The sequence below is a fragment of the Pteropus alecto genome, unplaced genomic scaffold (genome assembly GCF_000325575.1).
Source record: "Pteropus alecto unplaced genomic scaffold, ASM32557v1 scaffold76, whole genome shotgun sequence".
Lineage (NCBI taxonomy): Eukaryota > Metazoa > Chordata > Mammalia > Chiroptera > Pteropodidae > Pteropus > Pteropus alecto.
The window spans coordinates 12191862-12217447 of NW_006443138.1; the positions used below are offsets into that span (position 1 = coordinate 12191862).

The 25586-nt window shown below is 32.7% G+C and overlaps 1 protein-coding gene across 2 annotated transcripts in view; it reads left to right on the forward strand.

Moving 5' to 3' along the window:
- The window catches only part of ZDHHC17 (zinc finger DHHC-type containing 17), a 79796-nt gene that overhangs the window by 8592 nt on the left and 45618 nt on the right, over nucleotides 1-25586 (forward strand). For both annotated transcript variants that reach the window (XM_006923775.3, XM_015598516.2), the window contains exons 2-5: nucleotides 11045-11148; nucleotides 16851-16973; nucleotides 22030-22107; nucleotides 22903-23047. In XM_006923775.3, the coding sequence (XP_006923837.1) occupies nucleotides 11045-11148; nucleotides 16851-16973; nucleotides 22030-22107; nucleotides 22903-23047 (450 nt within the window). The remainder of the gene's footprint in view (nucleotides 1-11044; nucleotides 11149-16850; nucleotides 16974-22029; nucleotides 22108-22902; nucleotides 23048-25586) is intronic.

Sequence of the window (25586 nt, forward strand, 5' to 3'; positions counted from 1 at the left end):
GGGAGGAAAGAACTATTGCAATAGGGAGAGAGAAGCTTTTGCAATGAGAGAATACTCTGACCATAAAATCTACATGTGTCTCAAGCAATTAGGCAAAAAGAGTTTTTCTTTCATAGGGAGAAGTAGACGAGCCTAGACATAATTGGGTGTGAGGAAGCGGGATGACCATGAGTGGTATGGGATGGTAGGTCAGAGAATGTTTTACCCCAAAGCCAGCCTATTTTTAGTAGGGGCTGTTGAGGAGGGCTTGTGTACTGGCTATACTGTTGAGTTTTGAGAGTTTTTTATATATCCCAGACACTAATCTTTTGTTGTGGTTTGCAAATTTGATGAAATCCTGTGTGTGTGTGTGTGTGTGTGTGTGTGTGTGTGTGTGTGTGTGTAGTGCTTCTTGTGTCAAGCTAGATCTCTTTGCCAAAATCCCAAAGATTCCCACCCCCCCCCCTTTTTTTTTACAGTTTATAGTTTAACATGTAGCATTTAAGTTCCAGGTCAATTTTGAGTTATTTTTTTTAATATAAAATGTGAGAATTAGGTTGAGGTTTTTATTTATTTGCCTATAAGATATTCAACTGCTTCAGCATCATTTGTTGAAAAAGTTATCTTTCCTCCATTGAATTACTTTTACATTGTTGTCAAAAATCAGTTGAGCATATTAGTATTTTTATTTCTGCTTCTGTGTTTTCTTTGAGCTATGTGTCTGTCCCTCAGCTAATACTATACAGTCTTGATTGCTGTTGCTGTATAATAGGTCTTGAAATTTAGTAGACTGCTCTTCCCTAATCTATTTATCTTTCCATGATTATTTTAGCTTTATTAGTTGCCTTCCCATATAAATTTTACAATAACCTTCTCTATATAAACAAAAAATCTTAATGGGATTTTGATAGGAATTGTATTAAACTCACATAAATGAGGGGAGAATTGACATTTTTACCATCTTAAGTCTTCAAATGTATGAATACGATATGTCTGTCTATTTATTTAGATCTTCTTTCTTCAATATTTTGCGGTTTTCAGTGAAAAGTACTGTATTTGTTTGTTTACGCTAATTTCTATCCTTTCATGCCCACTTAGGCATCTCTCTAGCAGTTCTCTACTAACATTCCTCCATCATCAGTTTTTGGACCTACTAGATCATTTCTGCTAGCGATCATTTTTCCCATCCTAAAGAAACAAAAATCCAAACCCAAAAGTATATTTTTCTTTGATCTCACTTCACTTCTGTCCACTGCCCTATTTCTTTGTTCTTCTTTACAGTAGCAAACCTCCTCAAAAAATTGTCTGTACTTATGGTTTCCAATTCTTTCCTTCCATCTTTTCTTTAATCAATTTCAGTCTGGTATATGACCCCACCTTATCAAAATAATACGATATCTATATTGCTAAATTTAGTGGTCAACTTGCAGTCCTTATTTTTCTTGACTCATCTACAACATTAATATAGTTGATCCTTTCCTATATAACTTTTTTCATTTTGCTTCAGGGAATTGCAGATCAAAAGAAGATATAATTTGATATCCATCAGATTCCCTCCAAATTAATAAGTCTAGTAAATTTAAGGATAGTAAAAGGAAAACTCATGCATTAATATTGAGAGTATAAATTGATCCTGCCGCCTCAGAAAGCTGTTTAATGATAGTAAGTTGAAAATACTCAGTCTTTTTATCCAGAATTTTCACTGCTAGATCCTTACCCTAGAGAAACTTTTATAGATGAGACCTCTTAAGATTGTTAATTGCAGAATAATATATGGTAGCAAAAAGTCTCTTAGAAGTGGTATGTATATGGTTTATTTATGTAATGGAATATCATCTAGCAGTTGCATTGAATAAACTAGAACTACATGTGTCAGCACAGATAAATCTCAAAAATATAATGTTAAGTGAAAAGTACTTGGTGTGAAAGGATAAGTACTTTATGATATATTATGTATAATAGGATATTATGTGGGACTTTTCTTGTTATCTAAGTATCTAACCATTTTTCCTGGAGCTCAAAGTGAGGATAGTAGCTGACAAAGGATTCCTGTAGTATAAACAGAAGTGTTGAACTTGCTAGGAAATGGTTATGATTTGTCCTAGAACTCTTATTACTTCCAGCCTATACAATGTAAAGAGAGACTTTAGTGGGGGGAAGGGTTCTTTGAACAGTTATTTTCCCAGGAGGGAGTGCTATAACTGTTTATATTATCCTCCATGTGGGTTGCAAATGATTCCTGTAGAACACTGGGACTTTTTGAGAGGGAAAAGATTTCTTTGGCTGAATGCCTGGTAGGTTGCAGAAAATAGTTAGGCCTCCCTGGGATGCTGTCTGAGTGGAGTGTTAGAGAATTCTTGGGAAAGTGTGATATGGGTCCCAGAAGTATTGAAGGCCCAGAAACTGGGGGCTGCTGCTGCTTTACTGGGGAAATGTAAAAGATGAGAGATAGAAGGTAACCTTGCAATGAAGAACCAGAAGCGGGAACTTCCTCTGTGTGTCCAGTGATACTGAGTTAAGGGTTTTTCCTTGGACCAACCAAACACTTTACAGGCTGGATAGGCTAGAGCCACCTTGAAAGAAACTTACCAAAGAGAATTACTTGCTCTGCAAAAGCAACTCCAGGAGTACACCACTGACATAGGGGCTGAGGCGGAGTTTCTATAAGTGAGCTGAAGAATGTCTCTTCTTCACCAAAGAATGTTAGAGAGAGAAGTTTTGTCATAGAAAACCAGAGCTGGACAGTAGTTACAGTGGTAAAAATGGATATCATTCAGACACTATCACAATAGGAGATAAGAGGCCTTTAGTATACAGCTGGGCTCAATTCCAAATACAACAAGGGCAATTGAAGATTTAAAGCCAACAAGCAGAATGAGGGATCCATGGATGGATAATACTAAGAGGACACATCGAGGATAGGGAGATTTTTGCTAAACCAAGATCCTTGCTGAAGGCAGGCCAGGGTGATCAGCTATCAAGGATGGGAAATTCTCAAAATCCAATTAAGATTTAGTAGGGTTCTTACTAAAACTGGACTGTGCAGTCCCAGTAAGAATGGGGACCAAGGCCGAAACCTAGTTGAGAAGAGAACTCAGAGGAGTCAGACTAAAGTTTGGTTTAAGAGTGTCTTTGTTCTCATGGGATGAATTTCAGAATTCTCAAAATGCCTCATGTGAGAGATCCAGCAGTTGATATTGCCAGTGATTGGGAGATTTTGATAGCTGAAAGAAAAATTACAACCTTATGTAACATGAACTTTGCCCCTTCTCACTTTTCAACCTTTATTCCCATCCTGTGGTAGGCCGAATAATGACTCCCCAAAGATATCGAGTCTTAATATCTGGAACTTGTGTTACCTTATAAAGGAAAAAGATTCTATGCAGGGATGATAAAATTAACAGTCTTGAGATGGGGAGATGATCCTGGATATCCCGGTGAACCTTAAATGCAATCACATGTATTATAAAGGGAGGCAGATGGGGATTTAAACACACACACACAGAGAAGGCGGCTATATGAAGCAGACCAGAGGAATTTGAAGGTGCTGGCCTTGAGTATTGGAGTGATGTTGTCACAAGCCAAGAATGCCAGAAGTCTACCAGAGCTGGAAGATGCAAAGAATGACTTCTCCCCTAGAGCCTCCTGAGGGAGCATGGCCCTACTCATACCTTGGGATATTGATGTTAATTTTGAACTTCTGACCTCCAGAACTATAAGATATTAAGTTTGTGTTATTTGAAGGTGATAAAGTTGTGGTAATTTGCTATGGCAGCAATAGGAAACTAATACATACTCTTATGCTTATTCTGCCTGCTGTGATAATCTATTACAGCAGCAATAGGAAACTAACATATACCATCGTGCAGTACTATAATAATTTGTTTATATAGCAATGGGAATACATAACAGGACAGTTAATTCTACCCGAGGGAAACAAGGAAGGCTATATGATACCTGAATTGTGAATTGAAAGATTTGTAAAAGTTTGCGAAACCTGAGATGGAGTATGCCTTCTGAGTAGAATAGCTAACATGAGCAAAAAGATACTGAGGTTTTTAAAGTACAGACCTTTGTGGAATGGCTGGTGTACGTGAACATGTTGGATGCTTAGAAGGAAATAGTGGATGCTACAGCTGGAAAAAGTAAATTGGGACCAGTCACGTGATTTTGTAGGGTTGCTGAAATTTTCTCGGTTTACCCCATCTGCATGATTTTAAGGCTTTTAAGCAGAGGAGTGATTGGTAGCAGCTATGTGAACAGCAGTGTGTTGAGAGGATATTTAAAGGCAAAACTGAAAAGGTCTGATAGGTATTTGTTTTGAGAAAAGAAGTACTAAGACTCTGTAGCCAATTAATTATATGCAAGATTTTGGGAGATTGAGTCAAGGCTGAATGAGTTTTCAGCTTGGACATTTGATAGTTGGAAATACCTTTTAGTAAATAGTACAGAAAGAAGGAAGAATATATTGTGGAGGTGGTGAGGAGGAAAAAATTATTAAATGGTCTTTTAAAGTTACATATCTAATCTGATTTCCTTGCTCAAAATGCCGTGATTGATTCTTGCTGTCTTCTGAACTAGATGCCATTGTTTGTTCTCAATTGAAGATGGGATTTGTGCATTTTTTATTTTAGGATTTTCAGTGTTTCTCTTTGCCATCTACATTTGCATTTTGGTAATTAAATTTAAATTTAAATAATTTACATGTGCATTTGATCCATACAGCTAAAATAAAACAACTTACAACTCCTAAAAGGTACTTCCTCAGAATTTTTCAGACATAGGACATTTTGTGTCTGCCTCTGCTTTCTGGGACTTCATTGGAATTGCGACCAGGACGTGAGTTAGGGCTGCTAGTAAGAATTGGCTGTGTGTTTGAAGGGCACAAGGCGGGGAAGGTGTCTTCTATAATCAGTCTAACTAGGAGGTATATTAAAAGAATGCTAGTCAGACGCCTATAGTTGGAGGATAAAATTGGAAATTAATCTCACGAAATATGAAATTGGACATTTCATATTGTGGTGGTGAAGTGGGCATTTATATCCAAATACAGTGTTATTCATTCTTTGGAATGTATTTGAATAAGGACTGTTTAACAGCTTTACATATAATGGAGAAACAATGAAAGCATTGCCTTTTTAAAATAGAGAAAACATAAAGAAATAAGGATGTACTGTCTTTACTGTTTTTTTCCAATATTACAGTTGCTGTTTTTGCCAATATCATGGAAATGAATTATATTTATAATCCCACCAACAATAGATGATTATTTACAGGAGATTTAATTATATTTTTAGACCATTCTAAGAGATCATAGGAAGATCAGAGATTATATTTTTACATGTGTCCAGCTACAAGATAAATCTGAACATTAGTAGTATTCTCATATACTGGTTATAACCAGCTCTAAAATACAATGAAAATGGTTTATGTAGATCTCCATCTACATAGTACTGACCAAAATAATTCTTAAGAGTTGTCATATAAGTCAGGATAAACTAGGTTTTGTTGCAGTAGTTTAAATGTTAGTGGTTCAGTACACATGCATTGTGGATTAGGTAATGGCTGCTCTTGGACCCAGACTGATCATCTCCTCTCTGGAACATTTGCCAGTTTCTATGGCAGAGAGAAAGAGAGAGTGAGGAATTGCATATTGGCTATTAAAACCTATTCTCTGAAATTGACACGTCTTTTTTATTTGTACTCTATTGGTTAAAAAAAAAAAAGTCACTTGGACACACTTAACTTTCAAGGGACCAAGGACTATCCTACCATGTGCTTAGGAAGAGAGCTGGAAATATTTCATGAGTAGCACTAATGATTACCGTACCGTTTAAGTATAAAAGCCAAGACCAAAAAAGCCCAAGAAGATTAATGTATGTCACTATTAAAAATATATTCCTTGAAGTAAATTGAAAGCTTAAATAATTCTAAAAATGGAACAAAATAGTATTTAGATTAGTATGAAAAAGGTTACTATCTAACCTATATATATGTTTGGTTCAAATATATTAAATTTCAGGACTCAGAATAAAATGGCCAAAGGATAAGAACAGGAAATTCTCTAAAAAAGAAATAGGAAAATTAAAGTTGAAATTTCTATTTCAATTAGGGAAGAATTTAAAAGTAATACTTAGTGCCAGTGAGTTTATGGAAAAACATTTATAATACCACCAACATATATTGTTGGTGGTATTATAAATATAATTTCTGTGCAAAACAATTTAGATATTGTATCAAGAACCATAAAAACGTTCATACCCTTTAAGAATTCCTCTCCAGGAAGTTTACTCCAGTAAAAAGGAAATGTTAAATGAGTTCAAGAGGTATTTTTTAGTGAGGAAAAGTCCATTCTTTTTATTTCACTTAAAGGCACTAATATGCCATGCTGTGTGCATGCTAAGCACTGGAAGTACACAAATGATTAAAATAGGGTTCTTGCCCTATGATAGTTTACAGTTTAATGCTGAAGAGAATGTTAGGAGAAGACATAAAAGAGGAATGCCTAAGTAATAACATGAGTTTAGTTAAGAAATTTAAGAATAAGCTAAATGTTCAGTGATTGGCAAGTGTTACAGTATGTTTCAGTATATCAGTTTAATTAAATATTTTGCAACAGTTAAAACACAGTACTTACACAAATTATGTGTAATGGCAAAATATAAAAGGGAAGAATATAAAAATATGAGTACTGTGATTACAGGTTACATAAAAATATATAAACATTTAGGCAAATAAAGATTGTATAGCAGTGTTGAAAGAAATTTGTAAAATTAGGTTAAGTTAAAAAAAACACTTTCTCCTGAAAACACATAATTCCAGTCTAATAATGAAAAAAAACCCCATCAGACAAATCCTAGTTGAGGATCATTCTACAGAATACCTGACTAGTTTTTTAAACAGAAGCTCAAAAACAAAGTCTGAGAAACTGTCATAACCAAAAAGAGCTTAGCAAGCCATGACAGCTTAGTAATGCAATATCCTAGATGGGATCCTGGAACAGAAAAAGGATATTATGTAAAAATAGGAAATATGAATAAAGTATATACTTCAGTTAATAGTAATGTATCAATATTGGTTCATTAAATTGTAACAAATATACCATACTAATGTTAGATATTAATAATAATAGAGGAAACTGGGTATGTGGAATATGGGAACTCTGCATTGTTTTTGTGAATCATGAACTGTATTAAAAAATAGTTTATTTTTAACAAGATAGGAGAGGGAGAAAATACCATATGGATATTTGTTCATCAAATGTCTGTGGAAAGAAAAAAGTATGTCATATTTATGTATATTGTTACAGATATATATGTACATGCGGATTAATGCTATAACGAATTGAAGGGAAAAGAACGAAATGAAGTGAAAACTAGTTTTTAAAGAAGGTAGTAGGTAACGAACATTTTTATAGTCTAAAATCTGTTGGAAGTGAACAATGTTAATTTGATAGTTTTGACTGTGGTGGTTAAAAACAGCCTCAAGTCGGACTGTTTGTTAGAAGCAACACTGATAATACTCTTTGCTTAAAAAATATTATGTTATTAATTTCAAGTACTCTTAGCCAAGGATCAGGTACCACAACATAATACATAATATGAAGAGATCAGTTGCTTACTGGAAAAAAAAAAAAAATGTTGAAATCTTTCTATTACATAACCACATCTTTTTTTTGTCCAGTCTCCCTTAAAGAAGGTGCATAGGTTAGTAAAGGATTCTGTCTTGAGTTTAGTGCCATCTACTGGCACTGTTAACTAAATACAATTTTAAAGTTGTTTATAATTTTCTGTGGCTACTGGTTTTCCTTGTTTTCATTGTTCACTTGGTTAGATATGTTTTATGCTTATTCTTCCTTTTCATTATATGTAATCAATGCTACTTTTTAAAAAATTATAGTATCCCTAGAATTTGAGTGTCATTAAATATTTATGTTAAAATGTATCTGATATTTAATAGCAGTTTTGTAATTTAAAAATGTTATCTACACATTATAAGATATATTTATTTATAGTTTTTTAGTTTTGTTTTTAAAGTTTAAAAATTACAGTTATTCCTAGACCTAGTGATGGCGATGGTTATCTTGATAGATAGTGTTGACATTTGTCACACTGACAGGGTACTAGTTCTAGTTAGATGAACCAGCTTCCATTCTGTTTAAAAGTGAGAAAAATAATTTAAGTTCTGTATTGTAATTTTTTTTTTAGTAATAAAACAGCTTGGAGATTTGATTAAACATCATTTCTTCTACTTTTTAGTGACAATAATTCTCCCTCTCTAAAATTATTCTAGGGATAGCTTTAAAGCTGTCTTTAAAAACATCAGATTACTTTTACTAAAAAGTAAAAAATAAAAATCTTATAGATGAGATAAAACAGATACTGGTGTAGGTTTAATAAAAAAATGTTACTAGAAAAATTAGTGATTTTTAATACATTTGGAAGATCACATTTGGCAATGTCAGTGAGACAAAATGGAGTGTAGAGAAACTGAGAATACGATTTAATCATGTACAGTAAGTGAGGTCTCTGGGGATAAAAATGAAATTAAAATGTGTGAAAACATTACAATAATAAGCTTTAAATAGAAATTTATTTTTTGTTTTATGAATATTTTTATTTGCCTGTTAGTAAAAAGAAAAGAATAGCAGTTTGCCCTAGCAGATTTCCAAATTGAAATAGTTTTTAAAGTTAATACTTTTTTTGGACCTCATGTCGTCTTTATTTAAATAGGTTTTAACTTGTTGTTGGAAGGTTTTTTTCCCTCCAGTTACAGTTGACACTCAATATTATATTCATTTCAAGTATACAGCATAGTAGTTAGACATTTATATAACTTACGAAGTGATCTCCCAATAAATCTAGTACTCACTTGGCACATGCATAGTTATTACAGTATTGTTGACTATATTTTCTATGCTGTACTTTACATCCCTACGACTATTTTGTAACTGCAAGTTTGTATTTCTTGATCCCTTGGCAGGTTCTTGTTTCTAATATTTGACTTAATTTTCTTACCAACTTTGTCCTCCCACTCTGGACTGTAAAGTCCTTGAGGGCAAGAGACACTATTTGGTGTATGTTTGCACTGCTGTTCCCAGCCACATTGGAGCCTGGTGCAAATGGAAAAATCAGCAATACTGGTGCTGCCTATATTTAAAATGCTGATGTTTGGGATTTTTTTTTTTTTTTTTTGCATCGGTTTTGATTTTTAAAAGATAACCCATTAAACTTTTTTTAAATCTTGATTATTACATTTTTTGGCACCCTCTTAAACTTTGTACTGACCTCACACTGTCCTGGCTTGGGGTCCCAGTAGATTGGGGAGTGCTTTATGTATAGTGGCCTCTCGATAACGTGTTTTGTTAGATATAGTGTTATTGTATTCCGCTTGTAAACTACAACCAGTTTTTATTTTCCTTCAAGTGTCAAGTCAGAATTGAAAGTTTAAAAAATTATTTTCCTGGTGGTAGGGGAGAATAAAAAGAAAATTTAGAAAGAAGGAAGTGTTATTGGCCTAAAAAGTATCTTTCTTCACTTTGCTGCACTGACTATATAGGGCATGGAGAAATTGAGAACTGTAATTCAGTAGAAAAATTAAATACAAAGGTTTAAAAATATTAAATGGGTAAGTCTTATGTAGTGTTTTGTTCCATCAGTTATTCAGAATGTTGCACACACCCAAAATGCTATACCTGCTTATGTTCATATTTAACCAGTTCTATTTTAATGGAGTCGAAAAACAATCTCAAAAAATCACTTAGTAAACTATATACATTATGTGTGTTGTGAATCTTAGCTTAAGATGGATGTCTCTTTTGCTAAAGTGGATCAGTGATTATTACTGGGGTATTTTAATATTGTCTATAGCATTTTCATAAGGAACTAAGCATTTATTTGTTGAAAGGTTTATATACTAAGCAGAAATTGCTTCCGTGAAACTAAAATTTCTTGTCCTTGAAAATATTCAGATTGATAGTCTTCTAAATTTATGGCTCAAAGAATTAATTTGGAATTTCCCACACAAATTGAATGGCTAGTGATCTAAAGATAATAGCCTTTTTCCTCCAATAAAATACTATTAAATTTGGATTATTAAATTTCAGTGGCCAAGAGAACATGAATTCTTTTAAGGATTTAATTCTTTCCAAATACCTCATTATGCTTTATCCATTTGTTTATATTTACATTTATTTGTATGTGAGGAGGAAGAGGGAGAGAGGAGGAGAGAAAGAGAGAAACAGCATGTGTGAGAAAGTGAGAGCATGCGAGCTTGGATGCACACGCACTGGAGAGAGAGGGGGGGAATCAGAATCATAGAAATTTGAATGAATGATATTAGAGCTGAACATGCTTAATTTTTCTGTTTGTGTATAAAAGAAATATAATTGTATCTTAGTGCTACATTATGTTGAGGAAGTGGAATATGCATAGGAAATTTTGTATTAAATAGAAAATTGCACATGGCATATAAGCTTTGAATGGATGTACTATATTCTGTGAAACTTGTTTAATTCAATTTTTATATAAAAGTTAGTTTAATATTATTGACATTTTTAGAACTATTCAAATGGATTTACATTTTATCAGAGCTGTCCTATTGTTCCTTATTCACCTAGGCAGATGCTTAGCAAGTTCTCAGCATTGGAGTATAAGAACAAGTAATACCCAAAAATAATAGGTCCTGTCTTTAGGACCTTAGAGTTTATTTGGCATGTGATGAAGATTTTAAAGTAGATAATTAGAGCTAAGGGTAATGCTAGAATAATAAAAAAATTGGTCTGAGAGAACGAGAGTTGATTTGATGAAGAGATAAGAGTTTTATGGTGCTAAAGATGAATTTCAGTTAGTAATTTGTCACTAATTTCTAGTTTTGTAGCTTTTCTGTTTTGAGAGTGTGTAAAAGGGGTAGATCTATTTGAATATGCATTTTCTCTAAAGAGTACAGACTTCAGAAAAAGGTAGACTATAATCATTTTAATAGTGAATTTTCTTCAAATAGTGCAAAACCAGTCCAGAAATACTAAAACGTTTTCTGTACCTTTTCTCAATTCTTGCTTTAACAGGAAATCAAACCCCAAAGCCATTATAACCATGGATATGGTGAATCTCTTGGACGGAAAACTCATATTGATGATTATAGCACATGGGACATAGTTAAGGCTACACAGTAAGTTTTCATTGTAGTTGATTTCTTCTTTGACATCTATATTTTAAGTGAAATGTGAACACAAATATTTCTTTGTCTTTATTGATAATCTCTATTTGGCGAGACTGTTTTCATACTTTCCTTTAGTTTTTTAGACATGATTTCCTTTAGTTCTTTGTACAAATTAAAAATAGCTGATTTAAAGTCTTTGTGTAGTCCAATGTCTGGGATTCTCAGGGAAAATTTCCATCACTTGCACCCACCCCCACCCTGTGTATGAATTCTCCTTGTTTCTTTGGATGTCTTGTAATAATTTTTTGTTGAAAAGTGGACTATTCAAATAATGTAATTTGGATATCAGTTCTGGATATCAGGTTCTTCCAGGATTTGTTGTTTGTGACATTTCTAAACTAATTTTGTAAAGTTTGTATCTTTGTCTCGCATGGCCAATGAAGTTCCTACTTGATAAATTAGTAGTCAACTAATGATTAAATCCCTAGAATCATTAAGTTGATCTTTGTCAAGGGGTTCTTTGTGTATGTTGGGATACTCAGCACTCAGCCAGGTAGCTTACAACTCTGACTTAACCTTCACTTTCTGCTTACACAGGACTTCACGGTCTATCAGTGATGAGAGCCTAGGGCCTTCTCAGGTCTTTGTTGAACAAGTGTACACAACCTTATATATGTGTGTGACTTTCTAGATTCTCAAGAGTATGACCAAGCTTTTCAAAGCCCCTAGAGATAACCTTATTCCTCAAAGTTTTGTTTTAAGCTTTTTGATTTGTCTGTTCTTTGACCCAACTTTTATCCAACCTCCCAAGCAACTATGATGTTAAAACATTTGACAACCACCTTTCCCAGGGAGAAGCTTTTAATGAGTTTGAGTGAGATCTAATAGGTAAGTCCTTCAAGTAGACTCTTCCAGGAAACCCCCAAACAGGTTAAATAATGACCATTCCTCTTTGGGAATGAAGCTTTGAAAGAACTCTATCCCAATTCTGCGCACTGCATTACCGTACCAGGAACACAAATTTATTTTTCAAGGCTGCTGTGGAGCAAGGAATGGTACCATGATAGATTAAAATGCCACTAACTTCTCTGTCCTTACTGAAATTCAGTTTTTCTTGGCTAACTGTTCCTTGGATTGCTGAGAGCCTTTTGTTAATTTCCAGAGTTCTGAAAAAGTTGATTCTGACATTTTTTTTGCTAGATTTTTCATTACTTTTGTGGAGAGGCAAACTTTCGGAGGTCTTTAGACTACTGATATCCCCCTACTTTCTTAAAAAAAAATTTATGTATCAAAAATCAAAACACATTGTGCCAACTATATTTAGCAAATATTATACTGCTTTGTGTTCATTTTTTCTTTTGAGACTTTGCTCCTTTTGATACCTCTTTTTTCTCCATTGTCATTAATTTCTCTCACCCTACCTAATCCATCATTTCCATCAGCAGATATATTCCAGAATTTTTCATTGTAAGAAAAAAACAACCACCTTTCTTTATCCCTCCCATACTCATGTAACTATCTTGTTTCTTGAAAAGTATCTAAGTATGTTGTCTGTAATTTCTACCTTTAAAACCATTTATTTATGTTTTGAAACATTTCAAACCTACGGAAAGTACAGAGAAGAATACCTGTCACATTAAGCAGATGTTAACATTTTGCTGTAATTGCTACAGGTTGCTCAGTGTGCTCTTTCCCCCTGTCCCCCAAGGAAACCTGTCTTGAAATTTCTGTGAATCATTCTCATGAACATTCTTTTGCATCTCTACAAATATCTGTAAGCAAAACATGTTATTGTAATGTAAAGTTTATATAAATTGTGTTCTACATATCCTTTTGCAGCTTGCTTTTACTTAAAAAAGTATATATAGCTTTTGTGATTTATCATTGTTAATAGATAAAAACAGTTTATTCTATTTAACTGCTTTTTAGTACAGTAGTCCTCCCTTATCCATGGTTTTGCTTTCTGTGGTTTCAGTTACCTGCACTCAACCGTGGTCCAAAAATATTAATTTGAAAATTCCAGAAATAAACAATTAACGAGTTTTAAATTGTATGCCATTCTGATCAGTGTGATGAAATCTTGTGCTGCCCCACTCCATCCCACCCGGGACATGAATCATTCCTTTGTCTAGCATATTCGCACTCTATAAGCTACCCATCCTCTTAGTTACCTAGTTGCCATTTTGGTTATTAGATCAGATGTCAAGGTATCATAGCCCTTGTGTTCAAGTAACCCTTATTTTACTTAATGATGGCCCCAAAGCATAAGAGTAGTGATGCTGGCAATTTGGATATGCCAGAGAAAAGCTGTGAAGTGTTTCCTTTAAGTGAAAGGATGAAAGTTCACAACTTAAGTCATTTTATCATCTTATCACAAGAAGAAGGGTGAGTACAGTACAATAAGATATTTTGAGGGCAAGAGACCACATTCACATCATTTTTATTACAGTATATTGTTAAAATTTTTCTTTTTAATTTTGTTAATCTCTTACTATACCTAATTTATAAATTAAACTTTATCATAGGTATGTATGTATAGGAAAAACCGTAGTATGTATGTATGGAGTTCGATACTATCTGCAGTTTCAGGCATCCATTAGGAGTCTTGGAATGTCTCCCCCAGGGATAAGGGGGGACTAATATATTTTATCATTCCTTACTGAGGACACTTAAGAATGTTTATATTTTTTCATTATTACAAACTTGGTGTCAGTAAATGTCCTCCCACCCATTTCCCCATGCACATAAACAAGAGTTTTTTAGGGTAGACAACTCAAGTGGAATTTTTGTCTTGTTCAGTATGTTCTTTTTAAACTTTAGCGATTATTGCCAAATTAATGTCCGAACTTATGTCAGTATATACTTCCACTGTAGGAATAGAGTTTTTCATTCACTACTTTCTTGATAAATCCTAATTTTGTCACACTTAATAATTATTGTCAGTTTGATAGTTGTGAAATGGTTTTTGTTTTGATATGCCTTTCTCTGATGATAAATGATGTTGAATATATTTCTTATGTTTATTAACCATTTGGGTTTCCTCTTGTGTGAATCGCCTTTTAAAATCCTTTGCCCATTTTGAAGTTCTTTTGTCTTGTAATTGATTTATAAAAGTTCTTTATGTATTTTGATGGAGTCCACTACGAATTTAGTAGGATTCATGTCCCTGTATTGACCTCAGAGAGTCCTGTGCCGCTCTCTCAGCTTCTTTCCACCACCCCAGTCATGCAGCTTAGAATTCAGTACTCCTCTCTAGTGTGTCCAAATTTGTATTTTTCTTTCTGCATCAATGTGCTTGACTGTCTCTGGAAACCCGGACTTCCACAAAAGCTCTCTCATCTGTGGGTGATTGTCTAAGACAGTATTTTTTGGCTGAAAGGGGCTGGAGCCAGTTCATGGACTGTTGCAGGATCCACAGGTGGGATTGAGGTCTGTACACCTATTATCCAATACTAGGATGGGTGATCCTCCTCCCAGTTCCCTTAGCGTATGGTGCTGGATCCCACAGCCCCCACAGAGACACTTTTGTCTGTGGATAGATGCCAGATTGTTGGAGGAAGAACAAAATGATTGATGTCTTATTCTACCATGATGCTGATGTCACTCTTTTCTCTTTCATTTATTTAATATTGTGTAGTTCCACATTGTTTTAATCACTTCTTAGTCTTCAGTATTGTCTCAGCTATTCTTGGCCTGTAACTCTCACAAATGAATTTTAGAGTTCTATTTGGGAAGTTCATGAGATATTCACTTAGGATTTTAATTAAAATTTTATTGAATTTGTAGAGTAATTTGAGGGAAATTGGTTTTATGTATTTAATGTATACATTAAATACACACTTTAATGTCTTTTACAATGACAGTGGTATAATTAAATATGCTTCCTCATTGTTATTTTAGCTGGTTTAATATTTTATGATATGGAAATCTGATCCTAAATTGATTTTATTTGGATACTTTGTTTTAACGATTTTTTTTTTTTCTGGGAAAAAATTAGCTTTGCAAAGATATATAATTCCTTAATGGAAGAATTACAGTGTGTGCTGCATTTACTAAGTCACAGTAATTACTTTTTCAGTATTATTCACTAAGCAAAGATTTTACTGAACTGCACTTGTAAATGTTTATTTTCTAATGATAGTTCTTGCAAACTAATCAGATTTTGGCATTTTTGTAATTACAATAATGAGTTCACACATGTTAGAAAATTGTATCAAAAATTTTTAGTGTGTCCACATGAGTTTTTTTTATAGGTGATGTATTTAGATTTTTCAGCAGCTATGTTATATAATGATGGAAACATTTCTAAACATACAGTTTTTTTTTAAATATTCTTTTCATAGCGAGTGTTTTTCTGAAAGAAAAGTATACTTTCTCACTATTGTCTGAAATATCCCCTTTGCCTTGAAGGGGAACAAACTAAATATCATTAACTTTTTAAAAAATATATAGTTGATAACATACTAATCACAGTTATATGTCATAACTACTCCCCCCTACCCCCTCAAAAAAAGCCATCAAATTTGAAACACTTGTTTTTTTTTGTTAAAGGGAAAATGCATATTAACTTTTAAGTGTTAAAAAATAACCAGTGATTTTCTGTATGGTTAAAAAGATTACCATGGTCATTTATCAACTCATTCAAAGTGTGAGGTAGGTTCTGCTCTTTGGAAACTCTTGCTCTTCCCTTAGGTTGATTACCTTGTGCGTGTGTGTGTGTGTGTGTGTGTGTACACTTGAAAAACAGAGCCAGGGAGGGCAGCAATGTGAAGGCTGTATTAAAAATTAGAAAAGCTTAATTTCTTTATTAGCTAAGACATGAATATAGGTAGAAGTTTTAATATTTGCTGTAATATCATGTTAATGTGCACTCCTGCCCCAACCTTGCTCTTTGGTGTGCCTTCCACATTTTGAAGACCAGTCTGATTAAGAAGTTACAAATATAGTCAAAGCTCATTTAAATTTGTTTTTGTGTCATATCTCTAGGACCCAATATTTTGTTTAGGATAAAGTTGATATTGAGGCTTGATGATGGATTCTTGGTAGTTTATTGTATTCTGTCTACTTTTGTTTATGTTGAAAATTTCCATAATAACAAGTTAAAAAATGTTTATGCTACCTCACAATGACCAAAAGAAGGAGGAAAGGATCAGGCCCTTCACATGTACCCTTCTTCTTTATCAAGTATGAACATCTTTCTTAGAACTCTCCCTGTGGACTTCTTTTATGTCTCATAGGACTCTTCCGCTATGCACCCCTCTTCCCACATCCATATACCCTTCTTTATTTGCCTTCATGAATATATCAAATCTAAATTTGTAAATAGAGAATCCCGAGGCTTATAAAACATCATTTCTTTTTGATGTTCTTATAAATCATTGATATGCTTTTTGTTACTGCTTTTTTATGTACTTAATATTTTTTAACATAATTGTATGCATTTTTATAAGCTGCCTCAAGCATTTTGTAGAATAAGTGATGATATAAATAAAAACATGCAATTGATAGATGTTTTATTTCTGGTATCCTCCTCCACCTAATGAGGTATTGCATTTTTATAGATGGGACATTTAAAATGTAAAATGGATTAGTAAAAGCTGTTGGAATATTGACATGTTAAAAATAACATGTTGAGAAATCCATTTTAATTTCCACATATCAAAATTCTTGTTGAATAGTAATAACAATCTCTCTTTTCTTTTTTTCCCAAGATATGGAATATATGAACGTTGCCGAGAATTGGTGGAAGCAGGTTATGATGTACGGCAACCAGACAAAGAAAATGTTACACTCCTCCATTGGGCTGCCATCAATAACAGAATAGATTTAGTCAAGTACGTATTTTCTGTACTTTTAAGTAATTTGTTATGTTGGTAAAAATTATTGGTGTAAAAATTAATAATTTCTAAAATTTATAGCTTTTAAAATGTAGATTCTATGTACCCTTTTTCCTGAAAAAATTTGTCTTTAATATATATTGAATGGTTATTATGTACCAGGTACTGTGCTGAGTACTTTTCCATGTATATTTCCTTTAATCTTAATTCTTGAAGTAACCCTATGTGAAAAAACAATTACTGCTGTCCTACTGATGTGGAAACTAAAGCATAAAGAGGTTAAATATGCTCCCGATGACATACAGCTAATAAAGGTTGGAGTCAGGACATTAACTCCAGTAGTCTAACTTGCAGCTCACATTCTAAATATGAATTCTATGGGGAAAAGCTACAAAAGGAAAGAGAGAGATTAACAAGATAATAGATAATAATAATCTAATCTGTTTATACTAGCATAAGTGATGAATACGTTACATACTAATTGTAAAATGATTTTTGGTATTGTTAATTTGCTTGTTTAGTATTAGAGGTAATTAGATAAGCAAGAGTCTTTCTTAGTAAATCCGGTTTAGTAGTCTGATAATTTGGACATAAGATCTTTATCTAAAGACAAGATTCTGAAATAAACTGCTTGCAAATGTGCAGTTAAGTATAGCACACAGAGTCTAGGGCAAGTAGGATATTAATGCCAGGTAAAAGAGTTTGCCCTTAGAGTTCTAAAGATTTAGCAAGTAATATCTAAAGCATTCAACTTTATGAATCACTTTCTTCCAGATAATAGATTTCCATTTTATTTGTTCGTGTTTTTCCTTCATATATCTCTATCCTTCCCTCTGCCCTCAGTATGGTCTTCTGATATCTAATTTTTGCTTGTTGGAAAATGTTTTCATTTCATCTTTGTTAGTGAAGGAAATTTTCACATGGTATAGAAATCTAGGTTGGCAGTTTTTACTTTTGCTTTTTACCTATTGAAAATACCATTCTACTGTTTTCTGGCTTCTGTTAGTTTTGAGAAATCAAAGTATTGCGCTTTTGAAAGCTTTTTTTCTCCCTGGCTGCTTTTAAGATTTTCTCTTTGTTTCTGGTTTTCTGCAGTTTCATGATGATATATCTAGGTGTGGATTTCTTTGTATTTACCCTAAATGAGATTGCAAAGAATTCTCAATTCTGTGGATTGATGTTTTCATCAGTTCTGGAAAAATTTCAGCCACTAGTTCTTCAAATATTACTTCTCCCCCGTTCTCTTTTTGCTTTCCTTCTGGAACTCCAGTTAAATATATGTTTGACCTTTTCATTGTACACTATGTCTCTTATCCTCTCTTCTCTCTGTTCTCTCCTTTTGTCTCTGTTTCATTCTGGAAATTTCTTTTGACCTATCTTACTGTTAATTTATTCTTCATGTATAATCTGCTGTTAAATCTATTTAATGTGTTTCTAATTTTGTTTATTTTTAGTTCTAGAATTTTTATTGTTTTTTAAAAGTACGTATTACTTAAATTGTTGTTAAAATTTTCAGTCTTGTCTACTTGAATATTGTAAATATAGTTAGTTTATAATCGATGTCTGAGAATATAGCATTTGGAGTCTGTATCGGTCTATATCTATTATTATTCTACATGTGCCTGATTATCTTTGAATATGCATTAGACATTGTGTTTGAAAAATTATTTGTTGAATAAGTTAAGACCTAAGGTGGGAAGATGCCCAATTATTTCTGCGAGGCCCAACTTTAAATTAGTTTTAAGGCTTTAGATTTTTTTGGCTCAGGTAGCTGAGGACCATGCTAGAGCCAGTTTTACTTCTGGTCCTTAATTACCACTTCAGTGCAGCTTTTTGAGGTCCCAGCCTGTATTTTGCTTTTGTCTACTTTGCTTGGCCTGGTAAATGCTCTTATTCTTCTTAGGCTTTGCTTTTTAAGAAAATGTTTATTATATTTCATTGAGCTTTTTAAGTTTTCTTTAATGAGAGTCTAGGCTAAAGTTATCTAGCCTTCCACAGCCTCTATAGTTTTTTCAGTTAATGTTACTTTAATCAAAATAGTACATAAACAATTTGAAAGATTAAATAGTACTTAAAAGCTTACAATGGGAAACAGCAATCTCTCTCTACTCTCTGGGTCCTATATCCCAAAAGTAATTATTTTCAGTATGTTAGCTGTTTCTTTCAGTATTTACTCTTGTAGCTTATAAATTTGTATTGCTACTTTTATCTAGAAAGTTATTTTATTTACACAAATGATGGTACTTTTCTGCTTTTTCATTTAATTTATACATCATTGAGATTTTTTGTTTCAGTACAAAGAGAGCTACATCATTCTTTTTTAAAAAGCTGAATAAAATTCAATTATTTAATTGGATTTAATTGTTTCTCTATTGGTAGACATTTAGATTAATTCTGGTGTTTTTACTACTACAAACAGTGCTGTACTTGTTCACATATCACTTTGCTTATGTTCATACATATCTGTAGAATTCTTAGGAGTAAGAAAGTTAGATGAATTTTGAATTTTAATAAATATTGCTAATTTCTATGCTGTTATTTCTTGATTAATCAGTTATTATATTTTGACTTTCTATTTTAGGTTAACTAGATGTCCTAGATCATCACTAATACTTCTTCCATCCTCTATTATAGTTTTAGTTAAATCACTATGAAAAGTTTAAATTGTTATTAGGATGTAAATTCTCACTGCTAAATCTAGAAGTGTTCTATGATTATCTGTTCTTTCCTGTAGAATTCTGGATTTTGTTTGTAGTTAAAGTTGCTTCATTTTTTAAAATTTATTTAATTTTCTATATATTCTAACTAATTCTTCTCATAATCTTAGAACTATAAAACCACTCTGTATGCAAACAGTAACAGATAGTTTATCAGTTCTTATTTTGGTGGAGGAGGGGGTTATTAAATCATTCCTGGATTTTCTCCACCTTTCTGCTCGAACCTAGACTGTTTGTTCTTTAGAGCTACGGAACAGTCATTGTCTTGAGACTTTCCTTTGCCATCATCCTGGGAAATTCCCTTTGCTCCAGTGCTGGTCTTAGTTTCCTGGATCTCAGGTTTTTATCTCTCTTGGTTTGTTCCTTAGTTTTAGTAGAGCACATTTTCTAATAGCTTTTTGAGAGAGAGACAGAGAGAGATAGACACGGGGGGAATATTGGGAGATTCAGCAAGACTGCCTATTATTCAGCTGACCTGAAGACATGAAAATAATTATGGGGAATTAGGAAATGTGAGAACAAAAGTTTGGGGGTCTAATGATAACTCTCCTATTCTGGATATTTTACTTAACTGTTTGGACAGCAATAGAAAATTACATTTACATTACGAATATCTATGTATTCCACTGAACAAAAGTAGGAATCAGGGTCCACAATTTGAAGTTGTAGTGCCCTTCACATCTGGAGTGGTGCAGTGTACAGTCTTCCCAGGTGTATGCAACAGCCCTGTTCTCAACAGCCCAGAAATAAAATGAGACTAATAACTAGAAAACCATGTTTCTCTCTAAGGGGCATCTCATCCATTAGATTCAGAAATATGTGCCGGCAAGTACATTCCATGATAATACTATTCTTGTAGTATTGCAGGGAGGCTTGAATTTAAAAATGAGAATTATATGATCATCTCAGGAGTTTGTAGTTTTCAGCTAGGATCTTAGAACTACAAAGAATAACATGTTATAAAAATATAGTACTTCCAGGTGGTTACAGTGAAAAGGTAATAGAAGTGATTCTTTTTTAGCATGCAGAAAAAAAGTTTCCCTATCCTTATGAAAAAAAAAGTTGTACTTTAGAACCAGGTTGGAAATCACTCATTGCTACAGCCCTAGCAAATATTGGAAATGTGAGTAAAAATAACTCTCAGGAGCAGATATATTGACTATAGAGAAGGTAACCAAATTGTTTTTTTTTTTTTAAAAAACTCTGCTTGGAATTTTTAAGAAACTATTTCCTATCACATTTGTTCTTTGGCTATGTTTCCTTTTGGGCTTATAAAAGCATTTTCAACTATAATTTAATGTCCACCAGGTATCTAAAGAAACAATTTAGGACTAGTTAAATATTTGTGTTCAGACTACAGACATTCTGTATTTTTCTTCAAAATATACAAAATTCAAATTATCTGATATTTTGAACTGAAAATATTTTAGTCTGGAAATATTTTACATGATAGAACAGTTGGGCCTTTCATTGCATAATGCTTTAAAAGCATAAATTTAACAAATATATAAAGCAGAAAATTTCTGAATCAGATATGTAAATTTAAGTATATTAAATATTTAGAACTATGACATTAAGAGTAAATGCATTAGTGATCTAAGGCAGTAATCACTTAGAACAGTGTAAGAGCCTCACTAATATACACACATCAAGCATTTGATATCAGATACTTGAAACTGTTTATATTCAAGTCATTGCATTGATTATTTCCAAAGGAAGCATTGCAAGAAGCAGCTAAGTCCTGTTCATTTAAGAGGATATCAAGATATTATGATTATTGCTTAGTACATTAAGCAGTGAGGTTGCTCTTTTTAAAGCAACACAGCTTTAAAGGCACAACAAATAAGAATAAAGAATGTTTATGTTATACTTTACAGTTTATAAAATTGTTTCACATATATTGTTTGATTTAATAATACAATAAGCTTGTGAGGTAAGTAAAGCTTAAAAGCTGAGTCCCATGGTGGGCTAAGTATCTGGCCTATTCTCCAAGTATTCTAATTCCAAGATTCTATCTGCTGCTGCTATCTGACCCAAATCTTTGTGGTTCTCTGACTGCCTTGTTTTTATGTAATTGTTATTTGGCATTGCTTTTTTTTTTAACCTTAAAAAATTATTTTCTTTTTATTTCTAGAATAAAAGAGAGTTACATGTTTGATATAAAATTCTGCTTAATGTATTGTAAATTATCACAAAAGATTGTTTATCTTCAGAAGCATAAGCTAGCATGAAAGCTAAAATAAAAAATATTGTTTTTTATTTTTTACATAATTTCTTAAAATTGAGCATGAAAGTTATCTAAATTATATAAAATTATATAAAATTTTGTCTTATAGATACTACATTTCGAAAGGTGCTATTGTGGATCAACTTGGAGGAGACCTAAATTCAACTCCATTGCATTGGGCCACAAGGTTTAAATTTGCTTCTAGATATATGTATATATATATTTTAGTGTATAACTAAGTACTTTTTAAAAAATGGTATGCTAAAATGGAGAATTTTTTATGCCAGTCGTGAATGTCATTAACATACTAATGTATTGCTGTCCAGTGTACCTGCATTAGAATCAAGATTTATTGTCCAAAATGTTTAGGGAATTAACCATGCTTATATTAATCTAGTTATAAGATTGGATTAAATTTTATTAATGTAATAGTTTTGCAGCCTATGTATATTTACAATTAAAGAAGTTGTCCAGTTCATGGGACGATTAAGATCATTTTGCAATAGGATTAATAGAATATAATAACAACTTATTATATATTTAAAGAAGTTATGAGTTATCTCTAAATTTTCAAGGACTGTTATTCCAGTTAAGACTTAAAAATCATAAAACCCTAAATATGTATTGACATATGTCTATTGTAAAACAAAATTATTTTTCTTTTCTAGAACAAAAGAGTGATGTGTTTGATATAAAATTCTGCTTAATGTATTTTAAACTATCACAAAAGATTGTTTATCTTCAAAGGCATAAGCCAGCATGAGAGCTAAAATGAAAGATATTATTTTTAGTTTTTCATATAATTTCTTAAAATTGAACATGAACATTGTCTAAATTATTTAAAATTTTGTCTTATAGATACTGCATTTTGAAAGGTGTAGGACTTTAAAAAGATAATTGTGTAATCTTTTGTACCATTACCCTATTTAAAAAGACGTTTTATTTGAAATAACTGTATATCTAAGTATTCTTTATGTTTTAGACAAGGCCATCTATCTATGGTTGTGCAACTAATGAAATATGGTGCAGATCCTTCATTAATTGATGGAGAAGGATGTAGCTGTATTCATCTGGCTGCTCAGTTTGGACATACCTCAATTGTTGCTTATCTCATAGCAAAAGGACAGGTAAAAAGACACAATGGTGTGGATGTTCTTCATGGTTTAAATGCTTAACATAATGGATGTTATAGGTGTAAAGACCTGGTCATATTTAAATAATACTTTATGATGGATGAAGAGGATAATTATATAGTTTGATATTGACCTATTTAATATTTAATATAGTTAACATAAAAATAAGAAAGACAATCATGAACCAGATAATAATCCATTAAGTTGGCCTTTTTTATTTCTGAGTAATAGAGATGGATTCCAGAAAGTAAGGGAGAACTTTTAGGTATTTTTTTAATATATCATCTGAATTTATTTAAACTTTTTGGAATATATTACTGGCTATTTTCCATATTAGTGTTTTTTGAATATATCTGAATTTATTTAAACTTTTTTGAACATATTTCTGGCTATTTTCCATATTAAGTACCTCTTGAGAGGATAAATTCTTTAAAATCAGTTTTTTAGTTTCTGGTGTATAAAATAATGCTACTTCTTACATCTCAGAAAATTTCTCATGATTTAAGTGGTTCCTCCTGATTTTTCCTGAATGTGCAGTAACTATAATCACATTAAGTGTTACCAGTTTGTATGGACCATATTTTTGTAATGAACGTATTATGTTAAAAGTAATGTCACTCAGTTTTTCTTTCATGTGTTTTCTCCGGTTATACTTAAACATTAGTTTTATAGCTAAGGATCCCATCATAAGAGAAAGACAAATGATTTTAATTCATTGCTATTAACATAATTATTACTTTAATATAAAATTTTATGCTATTTAGAAATTGAATAGTATTTTAAGAATCCTTTAAGATATTTATTAGCAGAGTCAGAGCAACGACAGTTGTGTGTTGTGTAATAGGAAAACAGGCATAGACTAGTTAAATTAATTGCTGGAAGGGGGAGTTTATTTTCTGTAACCGTGTTAACAAACTACCCCCTGAAATCTAATGGCTTAAGAACAATACCAGCTATTTATTATATTTCATAATTCTGTAGTTAGAGTGGCCTTGGCTGAGTGGTTCTTCTTGTGGCTTCCGTCACCTGGGGGCTCATGTAGGTAGAGGATAGCTCACTTAAACATATCTTGAAACTTGGTAGGAATGGCTAAAAGGCTGGGCTCACCTGCGATGCTGGGACAGCTTGGCCTCTCTTTTTCTCTATGCCGTCTCAGAACTTCTTATTGTTAGTACCCCTCCATGTGGTCTCTCCATCAGGGGAAGTGGACTGTTTATTTACATGGTGGCTTAGAGTTCCCAAAAGAACAAAAGCAAAAGCTGTTCTGCGTTTTTTAAGTCTTAAATTGTGAACTGGCACAGCAGCATTTCTTCATTCTTTTAGTTAAAACAAGTAACAGGGGCCTGATCATGTCCACTGTGGGAACACCAAGGCTTGCGTACCAAGAGGTGAGGTTTATTGGGGACCATCTTTAGAGACCAACTACTACAGGAGATTGTCCTGCTCCCACAGTTTCTTCTAGACTGGTAGTTGAAGCAGTAGATGGTGCTGTAGCACATGATAATATCTTTCCTGGCCTTTTGTATTGCAGATATAAATTTATAGTATACATTTACTTTTTTTCTTTCAGTTTTTAATTTAGTAGGAAAAGTGTAAATTTTTGAGTCTTCATGGTCTTTTTGTTAGCTTATTGGTTTTGGAGTTTGGATAATTTCAGTATGGCACAGGATGTAGGCTATAAAATTTTTAAAGGCAGCGATTTCTACCTGTCATGGTGCCTTTTGTACAGTAAATGCATAATGATGATAATAAATGTTTGACAAATAATCTTTTTCATGAGTAAATTCATTTTCTGCTTACAAAAGTAACGTATGCTTAATGTATACTAGTCAAACATAATAGGCTATGACTTAGAAAATGAAATCTGTCTCCCTGAGGTTACTTCCTTTAACAGTTCAGTATGTATTTTTCTGGAACTTTTTTTCATGTATACTTTCTTATAAAACACAATCCTCTAATATTCATTACATCATATTTCGATGTCCAAAGTCTTTCTCTGCCTATAGAACCATGTGGATCTAGCCCTAATTACCTCTCCAGCTTATCTTCTGTCATCTCCTCCTCACTCACTCTGCTTTAACCACCCCAGTCTTTCTATTATTGAGCAAGTCTGACATGCTGTTTTCCTAAGGCCTTTGTGCTTGCTGTTTCTTCTGCTTGGTAAATCCTTTCCTCAGATAGTTACACAGTTCTTTTTCTCTTACTGCAGTCAGAGGTTCAGTCACATTTTATTCTAATTGATCAGTTCTCAATTATAAGCAATATTCAAATAAGTAACTTTTATTTCTTCTTTCTCTGACTTTAGTCTTTCACTGACTTTAGTCAATATATTGTTTTTCTTATTATTAACTTTGTTCTGATAAATGTAACTACATTTCTTTTCCTTGATTTTCAGCTTTAAATAATATCTTTTGACTTATAACTATTATAGATTAGGCACTTATACTTTTTTTAACCTCCTCCCAATTTTGTTAATTGCATCAATTTTGCATTCTTAGGACATATATATTTCTGTTCAGTTGTCATTCTTTTC